Source organism: Protomyctophum bolini, assembly GCF_963924005.1.
Source record: "Protomyctophum bolini genome assembly, chromosome: 13".
Lineage (NCBI taxonomy): Eukaryota > Metazoa > Chordata > Actinopteri > Myctophiformes > Myctophidae > Protomyctophum > Protomyctophum bolini.
The window spans coordinates 16,856,032-16,876,649 of record NC_137874.1 but is presented as its reverse complement, the minus strand read 5'-3'; the positions used below and the strand labels follow the sequence as shown (position 1 = coordinate 16,876,649).

The 20,618-nt window shown below is 39.3% G+C and overlaps 1 protein-coding gene across 2 annotated transcripts in view; it reads left to right on the top strand.

Annotated features, from left to right (window-relative positions):
- The window catches only part of ntm (neurotrimin), a 361,645-nt gene extending 341,735 nt beyond the window's left edge, over positions 1-19,910 (top strand). For both annotated transcript variants that reach the window (XM_080780135.1, XM_080780134.1), the window contains 5 exons: positions 7,655-7,783; positions 10,238-10,358; positions 11,107-11,258; positions 11,861-11,896; positions 15,560-19,910. In XM_080780135.1, the coding sequence (XP_080636261.1) occupies positions 7,655-7,783; positions 10,238-10,358; positions 11,107-11,258; positions 11,861-11,896; positions 15,560-15,660 (539 nt within the window). In that variant the 3' untranslated portion in view covers positions 15,661-19,910. The remainder of the gene's footprint in view (positions 1-7,654; positions 7,784-10,237; positions 10,359-11,106; positions 11,259-11,860; positions 11,897-15,559) is intronic.
- Positions 19,911-20,618: the final 708 nt, after the last annotated feature.

The window sequence follows — 20,618 nt, the reverse complement described above, 5'->3', positions numbered from 1 at the left end:
TAATAATAGGAATATTGCCAACATTGGTCAACCTATTCTGTCTCTCTGTCGTCGTACCCCCCCATTTTTCCAATTTTCTTCACTGCATTCTTGCCAATAAAGCAAGAAAATCTTTGAGAAAATAATAATGAAAAAGAGACCATTTTCTCACCTCAGTGCTCTCTTCCAGTCCAACCATGTGCGTGAATTGAAATTCATAGAAAATATGATTTCCTCCCATTCCTTTATCTAAACTAGACAGCCAGTTCAATTCAGAGATCTCTGACAGTGTGTTTTTGTTCTTACTTAGTATTGGGCGAACGTGAAAGTCGCCTTAGTTCAGCTTGTTTGGGTGCTCTTCAATAGAGATAAAGGACATCCACGATTCACCAGTTTTACCCCTCCCCCCCGTGCCACCTATTCCCCACTCACCTTGTAGATCAGGTTCATCGACAGTGTCTGCGCGCGACTGCACGTGTTTGGTTCAGCATGTACAGTAGCTACACATAGAGTGTTCTCCCCTCACTCTGGCTGGCAGAGATAGCTGAGCACACACACTGCCCCGGCACTCTGCAGAAACAACTTTAGTTCCAGTATCCTGCATTTCCACTGCTACTATACAACCAGCCTGCGGCCATTCAGTGTGGGTCCAGTTATTACAAGCTTCCCACAGTGTTTAAAAGAAGAAAATGTTTAAATATACACTCAGAGAGTGAGGGTATGCAAGCGCGTGCATGCATGTCGGGTTGATGTTATTCCAGGCTCTGAAGCCAGCCAGCTGCGGCCACTCACCCTGATAGATAGATGGCTTTAGGGACCTGTGGCAGATCATAAGTGATCCTCAGCATCTCCCGCAGACCCCAGTATGCTGGACACCAAAGTTTGTCAAAGCTAGTAGGCCACCGGCACACACTCTTGGCACATGAAAATGGCCAAAATGAACATGTGCATGATTGAAATTGGCCTGGGAACAATAGGCATAAATGAATTGGCTCAGTTAGTTGGACACGTTCATTTGAAACTGTTTGTGATTGTGAGATTATAGTTGTTTGTGGCTGAATTTTTTAAAATATGGCTTTGTTTTTGCCCTGTGGGTGACTTCATGGTCAAAAAAAGATTTCTGTTAAAGCTGTTTGATAGCTTGACAGCTAGATATGATAGTATTACTAAAACATACTTTGTCAAGTAATATAATCGTCAAGTAAAAGGCTCTTTGAGCCTTCTAGTCTTACACTTTATCATAACATCTGATATGCCATAATATATTTGCCATGTCTTTCTGTAGGGTGTATTGTTGGGATTGGTGGAAAGATAAATGACAGAAGACGGATAAACGTTGTATTCTTTATAACAAATCCAGTGTAGTAGGATGGTGTTATAAATAACAAGTTATAATGTATTTTGTGGACCTGGATACTCTGCTGACTTTGTTGAACAGAAATGTGCAAATAAGCTAAGACTATGCCAGTTTCTCTCCATTGTAATTTAACCTATTCTTAAAGCCCTATACTTTAGGGTTAGGTAAGCATGCAGATCTGCTATTTTTGCTCATGTTGTGTGTAAGACAAAACACGTGACCATTGTAAGGCAGAGGCTTGCGCCATACTGTAGATCATAATGTTTTATGGATCAATTTGTAAGAGAGCAATGATGGAATTCATTGCAGCTGAATATGGTTCTGTCGATTGTACTAAAATGTGTTATAGTGAATTCTGCTGTCATTGCCTTTGTTACTCAAACCTTTCAGTATTTTGTATGCATTCACTATTATTATATTACACACAATGTATTTTCCTGCAATTGGCTAAAGTGCATGCGTAGCGTGCAGTACTTGTGGTTGCCTAACATTCATTGTATTCATTTATTTTACCTTGCTGTTACATGGATAATGATTTATGGATAATAATAGTCTAAAGTTGACACTATCTCTACAGAGCTCATGCACATTCAACACTTTTTATTTTTTGAATGAATCAGGATCAACTTTATTGTCACATCACAGGAATACGGGTACAAAAGAGTGGGTGAAATTATGTTAAAGTATAATTCCATGTTATGCCTTATTGGCCCAGCAGCACCCACCGTCAATGTGCGTGTAAATAGGTACAGTATGCTCTGAAATTATGTTTTCAGGAGAATAAATGTAGAATAAAGGAACACAGAACAAAACATAACAGGAAGGCACAGGACAAGCAATATTAGAGTAAAATACCCGACAGGTATGTTCATAAGCCATCCATCTGTACTGTCAAGCAGTAAACCCAGCTGAGCCCACTGTGTCGCTGTCCATGGTGCTGCAATGGCCTTCTCTGTGTGTCTCTCTCTCTCTTACTCTCCCTGTCATTGTGTTACTGTTTATAATGTTTTGAGGCCCAGTGGAAATATTGTGGAATTATGCAGAACTTGGCAGTGCTATTGCGTGATTATGTGGGAATGAATGGCACCTAAATGTTGTATGCAGGTGGGAGCAGTTGATCGGAAGTATCTGTGGTCAGAAATGTAATCATTGTGGGAGCGGGCAAGAATGGTCAGAATTCCAGCAAGAGTGGGCAGGAGCAGGACTGAGAAAACAGTCCAGTGCAGCTGCTCTACCGCACATTAGGGAAGCCAATCATAGCCATTTGGAATTGAATATGAAAAATCTGACTGATGCATCTTGATCACAAGAGATAATGTGTGTGAATCACTGAATTGTGGTAGGATTGGTAGAGCAAAAAGTCTATTTTGATTAAATCCAGTTAGGCGTAAATGGGAAGGGCCTAGGGAAGTTGTTGTTGTTGTTGCCTACGGTTTAAGAGCTTGGCCAAAACGAAGCGGTGATCTTCGCCTTTCAGAGATAAATACATTCACAGTATCACGTGGATGGTTAGCATCCCTGTTCTGGGATGAATGTTCTGCGAAAACAGCAGATCTACAAGCAGCATGTTGTGAGCTTGCGATTGGTTGTTTATAGTAGTAGTGTAGCTGGGGAAAGCAGGAGGTGTGCTAGAATAAATGAACCCTTGGATGACTCTGGTCAACTGTGTAGTGTGTACTGTAGTCTATATTGAAGAAATGAATTCAAACACGGCTGTACAGTGTGTACTGTAGTAATAGTAATACAATAAACAATCAAGTACCCTACACTTACATCACCGTATCGTCATCCTTGATCGTGATGACACGGAGCGGATCTGTGACCCAAGTCACATTCGCAACAGTCACGCTCATCTTTCTCCTTTGTAGTTCAAAAAATATCCCTGCTATTGATGGGTCAAATCAAAGTAATACTGTCACAACAGATTCTCTGCGGTGCTGGCAACCTCTTCAATAGAAGCCTTATTACTTTGGGGTAATGGAACCCCAAGCTACAGTAGTTGTATGTTTTTTTTCTTCCATCCTTTTATGTTTGTTTTCATCAAAGGGGATTGTACATCAAAGCTGTATTGGCACATTATAAAATTCCATGTGCCCAAGGCTGATAATCAGTAGAAAATGGCTATCTGCATGCAGTATTTACCTCTCTCTTCAGCTTCTTGAGAGGCACAGTTTAAAGAACCATATGTTCTGTAACAGGCCATCTTTATTTACTGTACACTGAAACTGTTTCACCCCCCCTCCCTTACTGTCTTATTTTCTTGTGAATCACGTAACCATTAACCCTATAGATGTCCCTATTTTAGATAAATGTTCACTTATTCTTTGAGAAAAAAATATTTAAAAAACAGATAAATAATTTTCACACCGTTTTGTACATTTCTATGATATATAGGGGCTTAAGTGAGTGTTTTTTAGTTAGTACAAAGTACTTCTTGAGCACATTCATTCGTCTCTTTTCCAGTTACACTCTCACCCACCCTGTCACTGCATTGCTTTTTGTTCTCTCCCAATATCAGCTTACATCTATCCTTCAGTTTGTTTCTCTACCCCTTTTCAGATGAGATCAGATAAGATAAAGCTTTATTGATCCCCAGAGGGGATCATAGGTGTCATAGCAGAAAGACAGAAGTGAAAATGAAACACAGGAGACATACAGGTAAGAGTAAGAGTCAAAAGCCAGCCATGGATGGATGGAATCAAATACATTGGAAAATATAAAGATAAAACAATATTCTTAGCTGCTGGCCTTAGATATACAATATGCACTGGATCTCTGAATGAGTGAATAAGTGAACATAATGTACAGTGACACGACCTAACTTAGTCAATATAAAACATTCAAAGATGAGTATACTCACACACTTCGTGATGGTTGTTGGTGAGGCATTCTACAACAGTAGAATGAATTCATCCCCATGTTTGTGCCGAATCTGGGGGGAATGATATCAGTGGAGTTCCACAATGCTTCACAGGGCTTTAACTTGGAGGGAGCTCTGGTGTTGTGACTCATTAGTCAAACATTAGGTATATGGGCACTGGTCACTTGAGTATCTTGAATACTAGACCCAAACAAGTTGCTGTACTCTGTCCTCTACCCTGAGCCATCCCACCCTAGCATAATGAGCAGGGGTTGTAGGAGTCCTTGGTGTGAGGTTTAGTAGTAACCTGAGCAGTTTGTTTTGAGGGGTCTGAAGTTTTGCTTTGAATGCCTTTGAGGTGCTAGAGTACTATGAGGTGCATGCATAGTCAAAATGACATTGTGCTCCAGCTAGTGTCCCAACTATAGCATCCAACTCCTCCTCCTCATCCTTCTTTATGGACCCTTGCTTGTTTAAATATAAACCCTGTGTTACCATAATCTCCTGTTTTCTCTCCTGTAAGTACTTCTATCCCTCTGCTCTCCTGCCTTCTCCTCTCAACGGTTGCCTCTCTCCATTTCCTTCTACCCATTTTCCTTTCTGCCCTTGACTTTGCTGAAAGCTCCGGAGTGGTGTTTCAGGACAAAGGACAAGGTCTCTTGCCTGCCCCTCCGGAGATTAACTCTCAGTCCAGCCCCCACCTACGTACCTACTTTAATATCTTCCATCTTGCCCTCTACATGCTCTCTCAGATGTCCCACCATTAGGACAACGGTAACAGAGGACAGTCTTGGAGGCTGTCCTGCTGTTCCTCAACCGATTGGTCACGGAGAGATGACGCATCCGTCCCCCTTGTAGTAGAGTGCAAAAACACAGTCGTAGAGCACACACACTAGTGATATAAATGATATTGAGAATGAGTTCCATTTTCTTTTCTATTGCCCGTTGTATCATGATCTACGTCAAAAGTAACAGATGTAAAAATAGAGATCTGATGTGGTTAAGTGATGCAGAGCGACTGAGATGGATTTTCGAACAGAAGATATTTGCATTAGCAGAATATATAGAAAAAGCTTGGGACATATGGACAAAGACAATTTATATGTGATGTATTTTATTTTTATTTTTATGTTTTAGCTTATTTCTGTTCTGTTTTTGTTTTTACCAAATATTTGGTGTAGCTTCTGTGTGAGAAGTGAACGTGATATTGTTTATTTATGTTGTTGGTGTCTTATAATCCCGTAAGGGATGGGTCTTAATGACAAGACACGAAAATAAAGATTCATTCATTCATTCATTCACACTATATTTGCTGCATGTGGACTTTCAACAGTCCACATGCAGCTGTAAGTTCTGTGGATGCAATTTGATACTAATTGGATTTCTAAATTGGATGTCGGTCTTGTTATTGCGAGTGTACTGTTTACAGCATTTAAACAGTGAAGCCTCCCATGAGCTATTTTCCTTCACTGAGCTGATGTTTACTTTTCTCTTTCGCAGAATGTGAAGGTTCTTGTCTTGTTATCAACGTTTGACATGATAGGCATTGTTCTTAGTAGCACAGTTGGATGACTAGCATTCAAACAAGACAAAGTGAGCAAAGACCACAGCAAAGCATCAGCCACAAGCAGAGGCTCATTCTCGCTCCCTCCCTGACAGTCATGGAGATAGCCATCTTTAGTTTTTTATTGCCAAGCTTTTTTATTATAGCCATTAAGTGTGCGGGAACATTGATTTCATATAATCACCTTGTCGATCTTGAGAATGGTTGTCCCTAACTGCTAATGCTAAGGCAACGGCTGTAAAACTGATGCGTAATGTGAATACTTTGGAAGTCTACATCAGATAAATGCATTGCTCTCGTTTAGTTCTCTGTGGAGGATTTAGGGCGGCGACGTGTTGTCTACTCTGTACTGGCAGAATGTAGTAGCCCATGTCAAGTCAGACTCCAAATAATAATATAAAAAAAACTGACATGAAAAATTAACAAGAGACACAGAAAGGGGGTCAGGCTGGAAGCTGTTCTCGTATAACAGATCTCTTGACACCCCTCGTCAGCATGTCTGGCATGACTGCTCTCTGTAACAAACCTTCCCAGGTGCAAGTCAGTCTCGCGCCTAAACCCAGCAAATTCAAATCACAGGAGATCTGTTAATGTCACCGCACAAAATCTCGGGAGGAGGTTTTGAAGTCAATTATGTCCTTTGTTCTTTCTCGTTAAGTGCCATATTAGCTGTCTCTCCCAAGCATGACAAACCGAGAAAAAGTATCCTGGGTTGGCATTTCCCCTTTTGTTATATCTACTATATGAGAGGGGGATCCTGACAGACAGGATAATGAGTCCAGGCCTTATGAAGACTGCAGTACTAATCAGCAAGTCTTGTATTGTAACAATCACAGACAAATGCCAGCTCAAATCTGTGTAGGCGTTTAGCGGCACTAGCAGAGGTACAGAAACTGTGAATATGTCTGGAAGTATATTTTTCTATTTGGTATGTCCACTTTTACACTTCCAGAGCTCAATGTTGGTGCATTTTGCTGTGTATATAGCTGTTTGAATAGAGCGCCGAAGTCCTGACGTCACTCGCTCGTCCCTTCGATTCCCCTGGTTCACGGAAGTAATTTCTCTATGGAGAATAACATGGACTCATCTTAAAATCGTTTCATATAAGCGTTGTGGTCCAAAAATAAACAAACTGTCTCAGCGTTATTGTCAGGAAGGTGTCTCTATCGTTTGCAGAAGTCAGTGAGTATGATAAAGTCTGTTTCTAGCGAAAATGTAATTAATTCAGTAGCAGTAACAATAGCGTTTTCTCTCAGTCAGTTGATTCTTCATATCCATATGAGTGAAGTGGCCTGGATGATTTGTTTATTTTTCAAACACAGTCCTTGTGAGGCGATCTAAAATCCCCCTATGGGGATTACAATGCAAATATAAAGTACACAAATCTGTGGATTTGCGCCCTCTACCGATATTGACGTCAGACTTCGGTGCTCTATTGTATCACATCAAGCTTCTTAGCATGTTGCTACTGGAACATACAGTAGATCTTCAGCTACTTGGTTTTCGGCTAATCTTTTATCTTGGGTAAGTTGCCGAAAACAAATGGGTTGGTCATTTTCTCAAAAATGTGGGTAATCATTAAGACAGCTCATAACAGCTAAAGCCTGCGATTATGCACAGAAGTTGACTCCCACTAAAAGCCAAACTAACAGCTGCATATTACAATTTTCCTTTTTGTAGTCTTTGAACAATGTAATGAATATAAATCTATACTAAATGACCATATTTGTATGGATTGAACCTGTTAATACTAGTCATCACCTCTATATCTCTGCGCCCAGCACATTGTTTTCCTCTGCCCCCCGTAGGCCACATATGAAAATGATATTTCAGCGAACACAAGCATTTGCAGGTCGCTGATCTCTCCTCTTTGCCACTTGCTGTCATTTCACAGGGGACCTCGCATCAGACGACGAGTACCTGGAAATCCCAGCTATATCCAGGCAGAGAGCTGGGACGTACGAGTGCACGGCTATCAATGAAATCGACATGGATGTCCAGACGGTAGACATCACAGTGAACTGTGAGTTCACACAGTCTGACGCACGCACGCACGCACGCACGCACGCACGCACGGACGCACCCACGCACACACACACACACACACACACACACACACACACACACACACACACACACACACACATAATATTTGGCAACTGTGGTGTACTACAGCACAACATTCTCCTACAGCTAGCCAAGACGCACAGGCTAGTACAATAGTTGCACATAAGGTGAAAGCTTCTCCCCATTACAAAGCAAAAATATAATTGTTTCAGTTCATGTAGTTTTTTATTAATTATTATGTAAGGGCTGCTATTATTTCCATGTGGAGCTGTCTATGGTGCTGAAAGTGCACATAATGCCTCACTTTTGCAATGTTATTTTTATGCATGGCGGCATTGGCTCTTCAAAACAGGCCTTCAGGGGCTTAGTACCACCACTGTGGATATGCCACATTGATTTATAAGATGCTACTTCTGTCTCACATATTTTACCTCTAGGTGAAAATAAATAAATGTTATTTTCACTGTCCCCAAGGAAATTAATGTAATGGTTGCCTGGGTAACTCAAAATGTCAATTGTGACGGTATGAGGCATAAAGCAGTGTTTCTGAAAATACTGGTTCTTCTGTGAGATCATGAGAACTGCCCTTTAAAGGACAACTTTGTTTATTTATTTAACCAAGGTTCATGTTTTAGGTTGTTATTAGAGAAGGTAAAAGATGAGTGTTCTTTTTGTTTTTTTCATTTGCTGCTTTCTTTCATTTTAGCTATATGACAGGGGCGGGGACATTCGAAGAAGTGGCTAAATACTGTATGTCCTTTATTTAAAAAAAATGTACAGCAATTTATTTATTGCAGTCCTATTAGACCCCAGGAAATCTGGCCACAAAAAGATCACGGGATCTACTGAATGTGTAGTAGGAGGCGACAAACTGACATATTGAGCCTACGACATACAGTATGGCATCCCCCTATCCCCCTTCACATTCAATAGATCCTGTGATCTAGGACTATAGTAAATAATAATAAAGACTCTCAATAAATTCTGTAAAACAAAAATACATATTTGCCACTGCCTAAAATCATTCAAACGAAAGGAAGCAGCAAACAAAATAACACATCTTTTACTTTCAATAACCTAAAGATGAAACCATAGAAATAAAAAGTTGTCCTTTAAACTTGTGGCTCCATCAGTCGATACATTTTGATGCCCAGATATCAGAATATATTCTTTATAGATTCCAAATGTGTTGTAAGATGGAATTTCAGCTTTCTTACAAAGTGATGTCCCAAAGAGGGATGAGTTCGTGAAAATCTGGCATGTAATCATTGGCCACAGGTGTTGAGCTGCATTGAGATCCAGTGCTGTGTGAATACTGAATGGTGGTACTCATAGGCCTACTGTATTAACATCAGAACACACATTTATTTGGCACTTTCAACGAACACTATCGTCCCTGACTCCCTATGCTGGGGCAAACATTCAGCGAAAATAGCAGAAATATAAGATCATGACACGTCACAATGTGTGTGAATTTGTAGATCAGCTATTTTCAAGAGATTTGGTGTAGAGGGACAATTCACCCTTTGTCAAGTCCCGCCCGTGGTTCTGCCCCTCTTCGCACCCATTGGTTGCCGTGTCATGGTTGGACAAAAATCCTCTCTCTCCATCCACTACCATTGAAATAACAGGTTTTTCTGTTGCTTCGTATTGATATTCTGTTCATTCAATTCTTATTTTAAACTTGGTGTCAGTAAAAAGGAATCACAGGTGCAGCATGGTGACTGGGCATATGTTTGTTTTTAGTTTTTTCCAAAAATGATGTTTTAGCAAATTCAACATAAACAAGGCGGAACCAGGGCGGAACAAGGCAGAAGAGCCTGCTGGTTAGTCAGTCAGGGACCAATCAGAAGGCTGACAAAGGGTGAATTGAGCAGACCAATTATAAAGCCTTGTGGAACCTCAGGCAACTAGGGTTTCCGTGGAAAATACAAAGTACAGGACTGCTGTTTTATGCCAAATTTATACTACGTTGTACATTGGAATCCCATGTCAAAAGTACAGATCTACAAGCTCACAATGTGTCACGTTGCGGCACATTGTGAGCTTTCTGCTGTAAATCACATTGCAGTTTGCAAAGGAAGAACATGTATTTTCTCGCTATAGAGCCCAAACAATACTATATCTATAGCTTTTGAGTTATGAATATGTTATATTATGAAAATTGGAGTTGAACAAAACTCGTGAGAGTTAAATGAACACTGAGCTCTCCCACAAAAACATTCACATCTCCTGCCTGCAGCTGAGCTGTAACCACTGTGCTCTGTCTGTCTGTCTGTCTGTCTGTCTGTCTGTCTGTCTGTCTGTCTGTCTGTCTGTCTGTCTGTCTGTCTGTCTGTCTGTCTGTCTGTCTGTCTGTCTGTCTGTCTGTCTGTCTGTCTGTCTGTCGTCTGTCGCGTGCATGCTGCAGATGCTCCAACTGTGACAGAGGGCAGAGACATTGGAGTGACTCTGGGCCAGAGTACGGTGTTGGAGTGTGAGGCGGATGCAGTGCCAGAAGCAGATTATGAGTGGTACAAAGATGACAGAAGGTAATGGGTTATAGATTTCCAACCCTTAGACTACCAATCCCAATTTTTTTGTTTGGGTAACAAATTGGCTTATTTTTAATTCATCATTTTAACATTAATAGAAAGATCTGATGGTTTGAATAGATCGTTTTCATGAAAATGACAAACCTAGTGTCTTCTCCAAAATTTCCACCAGATGGCGAGAATGCACCATTATGCTGATTTTGACAAAAATAGATGTATCTAGGGAAGTCACTTCCGGTTCAACGATCATCAGGCAGTAGTTTGACCCGAGTCACTGCCGTGACTCTCGGGGATGCTAGGCTAATGTTATATTTTTCATAACTAAGTCATATTAACCTCAGATCAACCCCAAAACATCGCAAAATATCACATTTTTCACAGCGACGCACATAGAGACGGCGCGATGGCGCACGATCACGCAGATTTCGGCCGTTTTTTGGTAGATTACATCCAACATTAGCGATATTAGCGAAAAAATTATCATTTTTGCTCCATTGAAGCCCAAATAACTGACAGTCAAATTAGTCAATACATTCCGTTTCTTCCGTATATGGCATGTTTATATTTTTCGATTAATTCCGTTTTTTCCGTATATAGTAGGCCAGGGGTTAAGTAGCCAAATGAGAAATAATGTTGCGTGTGTGCGCGCGCGTACATGTACATTATTTATTGTTGCTCTATCTTTCTGTCTGTCTATGTGTTTATTTTTTAATCTCATTTGTTTTGGTCTTTCCTTTCTGTTTAGGCTGTTGAATGGCTTTGATGACATAGATATTGATAGCACTGGATCACTGTCCACGCTGAGATTTTTCAATGTTTCCGATGGAGATTATGGCAACTACACTTGTGTTGCCACCAATAAACTTGGGACCTCAAACACACGCTTTCTCCTTTATGGTGAGTACTTGAATCCCTTACATCTACAGTATAGCGTCAATGTGATGGACGTGCCATGTTTTATTGTTTGATTCCCTATATAACTTTAGGAATGCATTGATTGATGTGGTCACAATTGAGACAACGTTCTGCCTATGACATTCCTTTTTAGTGCGGCGGTGGCTCAGGGGTAGAGTGCCTGGATGGGAACCGCAAGGTTGCCAGTTCGAACCCGGGCTCCCCCAGAGTTACTGTCGAAGTGTCCTTGAGCAAGACACTGAACCCCTAATTGCTCCCGATGTGCTAGTTGGTGCCTTGCATGGTTTCCGCTGCCATCGGTGTGTGAATGGGTGAATGTAATGCACAATCTATGTAAAGCGCCTTGGATAAAGGCGCTATATAAATGCACCATTTACCATTTGGTAACATCTGCATTTTAGTGAATGGGCTTTGTTGATAAATTGCAAGTCCAATCATAAGTCCAGTACAGTATGTGCCAATGCTCCCATGATTCAAAACTTCATTCAGCAGCCTAGCTTCATGCAGTTCACAAGTATTGTCAATGATGTGTTACTGTATATTTTTCGATATGTTGCTCTGTTCCATTTGTTTCTCTGATGTAGAGGTAATTGAACCCACTAGCTCAACACTATTGCAAGGTTAGTATGACGTAGGCATGTGCATCCACTAAAAAAGGCTTTGCAGCATGCTAACCTGTTTTTTTATTAACATTGCCATTTTCACAAACATTTGGTTCCTATTGGCAATTGAATGAATCATTATGTGTCCAAATTCAACAAATTCTCAGACCGTTTCAGTCATACATGTGCAGATTCATACATTATTGTGGTGAAATATGAAATATGGTAAGTGGGGTAGGATACCTTCAATCCAATAGCACTACAGGATGCCATCTTAATCTTTGTGGAAATGGTTAATGCAGTCATAATACTGTGTGATTTCTCAACCATCTTTCACCCTTTTCCTTTTGCATACCTAACGTGTTTCTGTGTGGCATGGCTTCGTTTTCCATTTTTGCATGCTCTTATCTAATGTAAGTATTTATCTTTTTGTATTCATATATCAGCATTTCATCCCACAGTGAAAATTTGCAACACCAACAATTGTGAGCCCTTAGGTCTCGTTTGGGGCAGAATTGTTGTAAGAGTATAGATTTCTGGTGTAGTTTTCCCCACATTTTTCACGTGACTCTGAAGTACAATATTTGATGCTTTTATACAATGATTGATAAAAAGGCAATTATGTGCAATGTGTAGCTCAACTTTTCAGCTTGTATGTCCTTGTGACTAGTGTTAGTAGTAGCTTGTAAGTGAAACTCATTATTGCTTTATATTTGCACAAATTGCGTTGATTTTGATTATGAGGAAGTGTTATTCTAATTAGCCATATGCAGGATTAGGGATAATCTACTACGGTAGGATAATTGGATAGATGCCCCAAAGGAAATCATGGGTGGAAAAGAAGTTATTGTGTTGTGAACTTCAAAGTAAAAATTTAGATTTTGTCCTCAGTCGTACATTTATTTAGTATGACTTTCAATATAATATAATATAATTTTAGTACATTTATTTAGTTTGCCTTTTTATATAATATAATATAATTTTAGTGGTTAGCCAATTAATTATACTTTTAATGTACACGTTTTCAATTAAAGGAGCTATGCACCATAAACAAAGGAGACAATCTGGGGGAACGGTGGTACGGTGGCACAGTTGGTAGTGCTGTCGCCTCACAGCTAGAAGGTCCTGGGTTCGATTCCCGCTCGGGACGCTGTGGGTGCTGGCGGCGTGTTTCCTCCTCTGCGTCATCAGTGCCCATTTCCGAGGCGGGATTGGCGAAAGGGCCTTTCTGTGTGTGGAGTTTGCATGTCCCCTAGGGTAGGTACCCTCACAAAAAACATGCAGTAATCCTTGTCTCTAAACTGCCTCCCCCTGGCCAGCCGGGGCGCTTGATGGAGGGGAAAGGAACTGGTTGGAATAACGTGTTCCTTCCACGCGCTACGTCCAACCAGGGAGACTCCCCCTGTCAGGTGTAAAGGAGCAACTTGGACACTCAGGCATGAAGGAAGCATGAGTTCAAGTCCGTTGCTCTCCCCATGTCCCCCATATATGGGGACAAGGTTGGCGGAGGGTGTGTAGAGCCCAGGATCACATTAGATAATTGACACAGGGGTGAAAAATGGGTTACACAATCGTGGGATAAAAAATATTAAAAAACAAAGGAAACAATCTGATTTGATTATAAGTGTTTTAGTACATGTTCAACACCAAGAGGCCTTTTTAATTAAAAAATGAAACAAATCAAATACTTTTTGAATAAAAATACAAAAAACAACAACTCTATAGTCAGAATTATAAATACATAATTATGTAAATGAACCATAACTACTGCACCATGTAATCCTGCTTGTACAGGTATCCTCTACCCAAAAGTTCTCTTTGTGAATGCTCAATGACCTTCTTTCAGCAGTACATGCTGTCAGCTTTCAAGTTTAATCCATTTAAACCTGAGTGCAGCAGCATGATGTCGTCCACAGACCATGCTTCTCTGGGTGGTTGTTATTGACGCTCATTTACGCCCTCTGTGCTAGAATATTTTGTGAAACATCAGAAACATAATTATTTGTGGTGCTCAACAACAAGTTCTTCATAATTCTCTCACTTGGCATCTCACTTATTCTTTCACCATCGATAGTCAACTATATCTATCTGCCTGACACCAAGTAATTAGCTAAGGCAGTCTCAAGGAAAGCTGTGAATAGTTGAATTTCACACAAAAGAAACAATGAAAGATGTGTAATGTTAAGTAACTTCCCGCTCTTCATGACAATTAACTTGGAGAAAGCTTTTATTGCTTTAGTGCTTTTCACATGGCTTTACTACACAGATTTAGCATTTTATTGTTGGTGTAGTAATTAGCAAAGTTAGTCAAGAGATTTACTGCCTTTAAAATTGTATTTGTACGTGCAAAGATTTTCAACTGCATGCAATTTTCACACAAAATAAAATAAAACATAAGCAAAACAGGGACAGCAATTTTAAAGTGGTTACAATATATTTGTTTAAATTATAGAATTTCCTTCTGTATTGGGAAATGAGCACCAAGTGAAACATGAAAAGAATATCTTTTGTATGGTATGGCAATAATAATGTGAGGTTGTTACAAAATGCCATACTCATGGCACACCGCTATTAATTGTAACAGATCTGATCTACAGAATAATGTATGGGCATTTTAATAAATTCATTAAATGAATGTATCAAGGCTGCTTGCATCAGTGGAATTCAGTCAGATATAACAGTGCATCATCAGTACGTCTATTAATTATATGACCCGATGGAACGAAAAACAGATCAAAATAGGATGAAGGACAGAATGAGGCACTCCACATGCCAAATTAGATAACGTTACAATCTAAGATATATCCGATTTACCTCACTAAAAGCTCATCTGTCATCATATATTTTTAACAGATAAGTTCTATGCAAGCCGGTTAAATAAATGTATTAATCTCCAGTTTTGTCACATTAAACTAATGATCACCATTTAAGTTCCAGTGCAAGCAGTGAAACATGCACTGTTATGTTAACCTTCTTTCACTGACCATCTTCACACAGCAGCCGTTGCTCTAACGTCACACACCCAAGTTTGACACAAGCAGCCTAATATGGTCAATATAACCTCTCTTTTAGAAAGGTCAGCATCTGTTTTAGATATGACTTCGTCTCTCCTTCAAAAGGCAGCCTCTGACACCAATACTATACAGGCAGGTTTGTGATGAATAAAACCTCACAATTTTAACCTAATCTTGGACTAATTGTAAGGAATGAAATATAACCTCCCGACAGTAGAAATTAATCTTTAGATTTCTAGATGTTAACACTAGTTTCACTAGTTAATATTAGATGAGCAAGCAAAGGAAAGCAAGGAAGCAAGTATTTATTTTGTACATACAGTAATTGAATGCGAGCTCTACACTGCTTTGTGTAGAGGAGGAGGTAGAGATTTTCAGTACTGTAAAGACACTCACAAGGACCATATTCACACGACCCCCCCTGACGTGTGAATTATGGTCCGTTAAGGTAGCGATACTTCTAACATCAGTTCATAACTTCATACCCAAAACCTAGGAGTAATGCCTGATTTATATTTAGTTGTGTGCCGGTGTCGCGCCCAAAAAATAGCCGAGCTCCAAGCTTAATTACCTCGTTGCAGCGTGACACGTTGTGAGCTTGTAGATCTGCTGTCTTCAGAGCAACTAAGTATAGTTGAAGAAGGTGTTGTTTCCTTGCCTCTGATAGGGCCGAGAGCAGTTCAAGACGGGAACGGCGGGGCTATAGGAATGCACTCGCACAGCTGTCTACTCCTCGTTGCGCTTCTGCCATTTCTGCTTCGGTTTTGAAGTGGAATGTGGGTCCGGGACGGGAGGAGTGTTTTGTGTGGTGTTTTTCTTTTTCTTTTTTTTCTTCCTCCACCTGAACCACAAACTAATGCACAAAGTGCATGAGGTATTCTACTACATAACCATGTTGAACAACTAAAAGAAAGTATGTAATGATTCTGTTTATATTCTTTTCCCCTTTTTTTAGACTTTCAAGATGTAACAAGTGATTAATTTCTTGTTTTGATTATGTTGAATATTGTTCCTCCCTAAATTATATTATTTTATGACTGTTGAGGTCAAAACAGACTTTTTAATTATTGTGGTGTGTCTTATTCAATTCTCTGTCCTTTTTCATCTCAACTCCACAGATATAGTCAAAATTACGGCAAGAAAAGAGGTGAATGTCAAAGTCAAACAGACAATGAAGCAGTATCATTCAAGTCACCCTGAGGCTTAAAGCCTGTTATCATATTTTAATGTATAGTAATTATGATTAAATATGGTAATTTGTGAGAGGAAGTTGTTTTTTACTTTGAAAGTTTGAAGCATTAATTTTGTTCCCAGCTGATATATTTTCAGTTGTGTCATGGTAATAATTTTTAACATATTTGTGAGAAGGGAAAATATAAAGTTGTACTTCTTTAGGCAAATGTTTTAATTTCTTTCTTTGTTTTGTTTGTTTCTTTGTTCTGTTTGTTTTTACTAGTACAGTTGTACACAAAATGGTGTGAAGGATAATTGTGTTATAATGAACGAGTTACTGGGAGAGGAAGGCTATTCCAGTTGTGTGGAGTCTACATCAGACCTTAACTAATGGTGGTATTTACTTTAGAATGGATTCACACGTTGACTAAGCAGTTATTTGTGAAATGGTCTTCTTTTACCAGACCAGGCAGAGGGGCCTTTCACTAGGATCATGTGATAAAATGAACCCGCTTCCCATACCTTTTTTAAGTATAAATGCCAATAACCCAAAGAGACGTGAATTGTTTATACCGGTACTACACAATACTTTCATAGTATTTCTGTTTTCACCAAGTCTCCTAACCAAACATATGACAAATACTTAAATAGATTAATTATTTCATAGTATTGTTTATTTTTATTTTTATGGAAGAATAGACGAGGTGTGTCAACCAAATCTGTATGCAATTTTGACTTAAACAAAAATACCATCACAGTACATTATTTCGTGAGGTGCTCACAGTTAATAGCACTAGAGGCATCAGGTGAAAATGTTCCTTAGTCTGGCTATGGGACCTAGAGAAACAGTATATATGTGCAAATGGCCTACCTCTGTTATCACAGTAGACATAGCTTGTGATCAGTAATGGCTGAATGTGTCAAAATAGCGTAAGGAAGACCAAGAATATTCCCCCCAAAAAACATACAACCTGACATCATGGGATGTTTACATGAAACCAATCAATCCTGAGTACAAAGTTTTTTCTTTAATTATTTTTTTCCAGTAGTTTAATTGGCGTCTAAAGTTTGTATCTGTACAATCATCAAATAAGTACCAAACCTCGTATTACCATCCAATCATGAGCTACAGAGTTTTTATAGCAGCCAGAAAATTCTCACAACACGACTGCAGTGAATTACTTATTCCTTACTAATTATTTCTCATTAATTTTTAAGCAAATGCACAGTTTATTATAGCGACTACCACTTCACACACAGGCTCCCCAGCAGTAGGAAAAAATAGTAATTAGAATGAAAGCATATTTGATATAGGGTACTTTTTTATGTTACAAAAGGAACATGAGGAAACGGACATCATGCACCTAAAGGTGTGCACTCCAGTACCTTTATGCACTTGGCCACTGTGAGAGTTGCACACGCAACACTGTTTGATTGTGTATGTAAAATATCAAACAAGAACAACAAAGTATAACAAACTAACAAAAAAAATAAGGTTTGTGTTAGGTTTGCTTTTACTGTCACACTTGGTGTTTGCAAAACATGGTTCTTTTGTTTGTTTTCTTTATTTTGTCCCTTGAACTCATTCTGCTTCAGGCAGACCTAAATGAACAGCGAAAACAGAAATGATGAAGACTGACATATATATACTTTGTCTGCTCCATTTTGGCTCTTGATGAGGTCTGTCTGTTTATCTTTTTTATTGCTGTGTTTCTCTTTAGATCAGGCCCTTTGTTGTTTATTTGGATGCCGACATTTGTGCTTCTTGATATGGGAAGGAGCCAACATCAAAATCAGAAGGCCCTATTCATTGAATGTGATTTGGCTAATCTTCCCCACACATGACAAGGAGGCATTGAGAGCTATTGAAATCAATTATCAATCTGTAGCACAGTGATGTTTAAAAAAAAAGAAAAGAAAAAAAAAAAAAACATTTTTCGTTCAGCCTTAAAAGATGTCGATCATATCTCATCTTAAAAACATAGTTTTGTTTAATCAGTATACAGACTGTCAACAATTACTGGAAATAACATCAGTTCACAATGATGCACAGATCAAGTGCCCTGGGTATTAGGAATAGAGTTTTAAATTTGTACAGTATATATACCTTTCTGAACAGTCTGAGGTCACTTGGAATATGTGCATATTAAAACAAACTAATTGCTTTGAGTTCTGCCAAAAGACTGAAACAGGCCATGTGTGAAAACACCTTGAATTTGGTAGACCTAAGGTGAAACAATATACTGTATATACATGTCTGCCCAACAAGGCTCATTTCTTTTGTAGGACAGCCAAGCACACATCGTAAAATCTGGGTCATTTATTTTTTTACTACCTCTGAGCAGTTTTTCCAGCAATTTGTCTAATTACTTAATTGCACAGCAATTACCTGAAAATAATATGGACTTTTAGTCATACTACAAGTGCAAAGCTAAGTGTGTTTCTGCAGTATGGCTACTTTTAAATATTATCTCTCCATAGATTTCTTAAAGTACATTGGAGACGTGAAGTAAATGTTTGCATATTATTATTTTATCCTTAATATTGTAGTTGTGCTACTTCTGCTGAGTTTAATGTCAGATATCAAACACCACAGAGTTGGATTTCATGAGCACATACTGAGGACAAAGCCGTGTTAAAGGGATTTACCTTAAGTTAAAAGGATTTGTATCACCCAACGGAGCTGTTGACAAAATATAGCATGCTTTTGTGTGAAAACGAAATGGAATAAAAGGAATTTATTAAAGGGCATTATTTATTAAATATCAATCAGCAATCAGGATGTTATGGTTTTATGACTGACTATAAATCAACTTAGAAACAGAAATGCCACGAGGCACCTGTGACTGCATTTCAGAGTTAAGCCTGTATAGCGGTGACTTGCAACTAAAATGCACGACGGCTTCTACTTCAGCGTGCTAACTTTCCAAAAGAGAAAGGCTGTGGCTTGAAATCCCCGTCCATGATTTCATTGGTATAGGCGGCAGGTTTCTGAACTGTCCACAGCCCACCTCTGAGACTGAATAGACGTGGCATCTTAAAACAAGTGTTAGTGAGGACCAAATAGCCTAGCTATTTCATTATTCTTGGTTCACTGCCAAAATTAAATGACAAGAACGTGCACAAAGCATGTCTGAACGCTCATTGATTTTCCTTTTGTCCCATCTGACAGGCGTGTGACTTTGTGTCGGACAACTCTGAATTGCAGTCTGTGAAAGGATAATTTATATGACCAATGTACCGGTGTCTATTTGAAGAATTCATTCACTCACTGCCAAGCAAAGTAAAGACGAGCGAAAGAAAACGAATGCTTAGGGTAGATTCAATAAAAGTTTAAAATGTTTATTTTTTTATGTATATATGTGTTTCTGTCTCCAGACATAATGCATTAAAAAAGACCATGTTTCTAGGAAAGTTTTAATCCATTAATTATGAAAACAAATACTGACAAAGCTTGTATTGTACCTACCCTATAGTACTATTGATTCTAGGTGTTGTGTGACATTTGTTCAATATGCGTTGGAGTGTGGAAGAATTTGTGGATGTGAACTTTGGTTAGACATGGAAAATCTAACTTTTGCCTGGAATAACAGCGGATATCATCATAGCAGATGCATGAAGTAGTCTCATGATCTGTTTGAATTTTATTTTGAAGGATCGGCATTCATTCTGCCCTTTGCCTAGTTGCAAGTTCACAAGGCTCTTCTTTGATTCTGGATTATTCCAAAGTGGAGGGAAGATACTGTTCTATTCAACTCCCTGCAATGTAAAGGATTGTTGGTACATGTGTATTTTCTTTATGAAAAGTGTGTGCTCATATTTAAGACTGACAATAATAAAATGTTGTATCTTAACATCATGTCTTTGAATCTTCTGTTTGAACATTTGCTTTTTAATGTACTGATGAAATCCCTTTCTGTGTTTTCAATATATGATATATCGGGTTATATGTCCATTTAACAAATAATACTTAGCCACACAGCTCTTCAAACAGACTAGACAACATTCCAACACACACACACACACACACGCGTGCGCGCGCACATGCACGCACAGCACAGTTGTCTACAGTTGAAACTGTCACAGCAACGAGAGCTCTATCGATTTCCTTGGCCCTCAGAAGCCCTGACCTTGGACTGAGCTCATTGTGGTCTGTCCAGTACATTGCCAACGACCGCTAACTGCAGTGCCCTAAATGACACGCCTCTGTCTCTGAGCGTGCACACACACTGTATTTCAAGGGTTCTGGGCCATCAATTATGCACTGCTACAGCAGGGGGCTGCCGTAATGGGCTGAATCTGTTTCTCTGCCCCCACCATGAATGTTAATTGCATAGCTGTGCGGAACAGCAATTTCCTATTCTCATTCATTTTCTGTATCTAGATAATAATATGCAACAAGAACAAGTGCTCCACTCAGCTCAGTCATCACAGGCAGGGCGGTTCTGGCCTTAGAGGGATGTTTTACTGTTAGATATACATTATTCAAAGTCGATCCATTGACAGACTTCTGTTGTGTTCGTTTCTGGATTTACGTGTTTGCTGGTGCATTT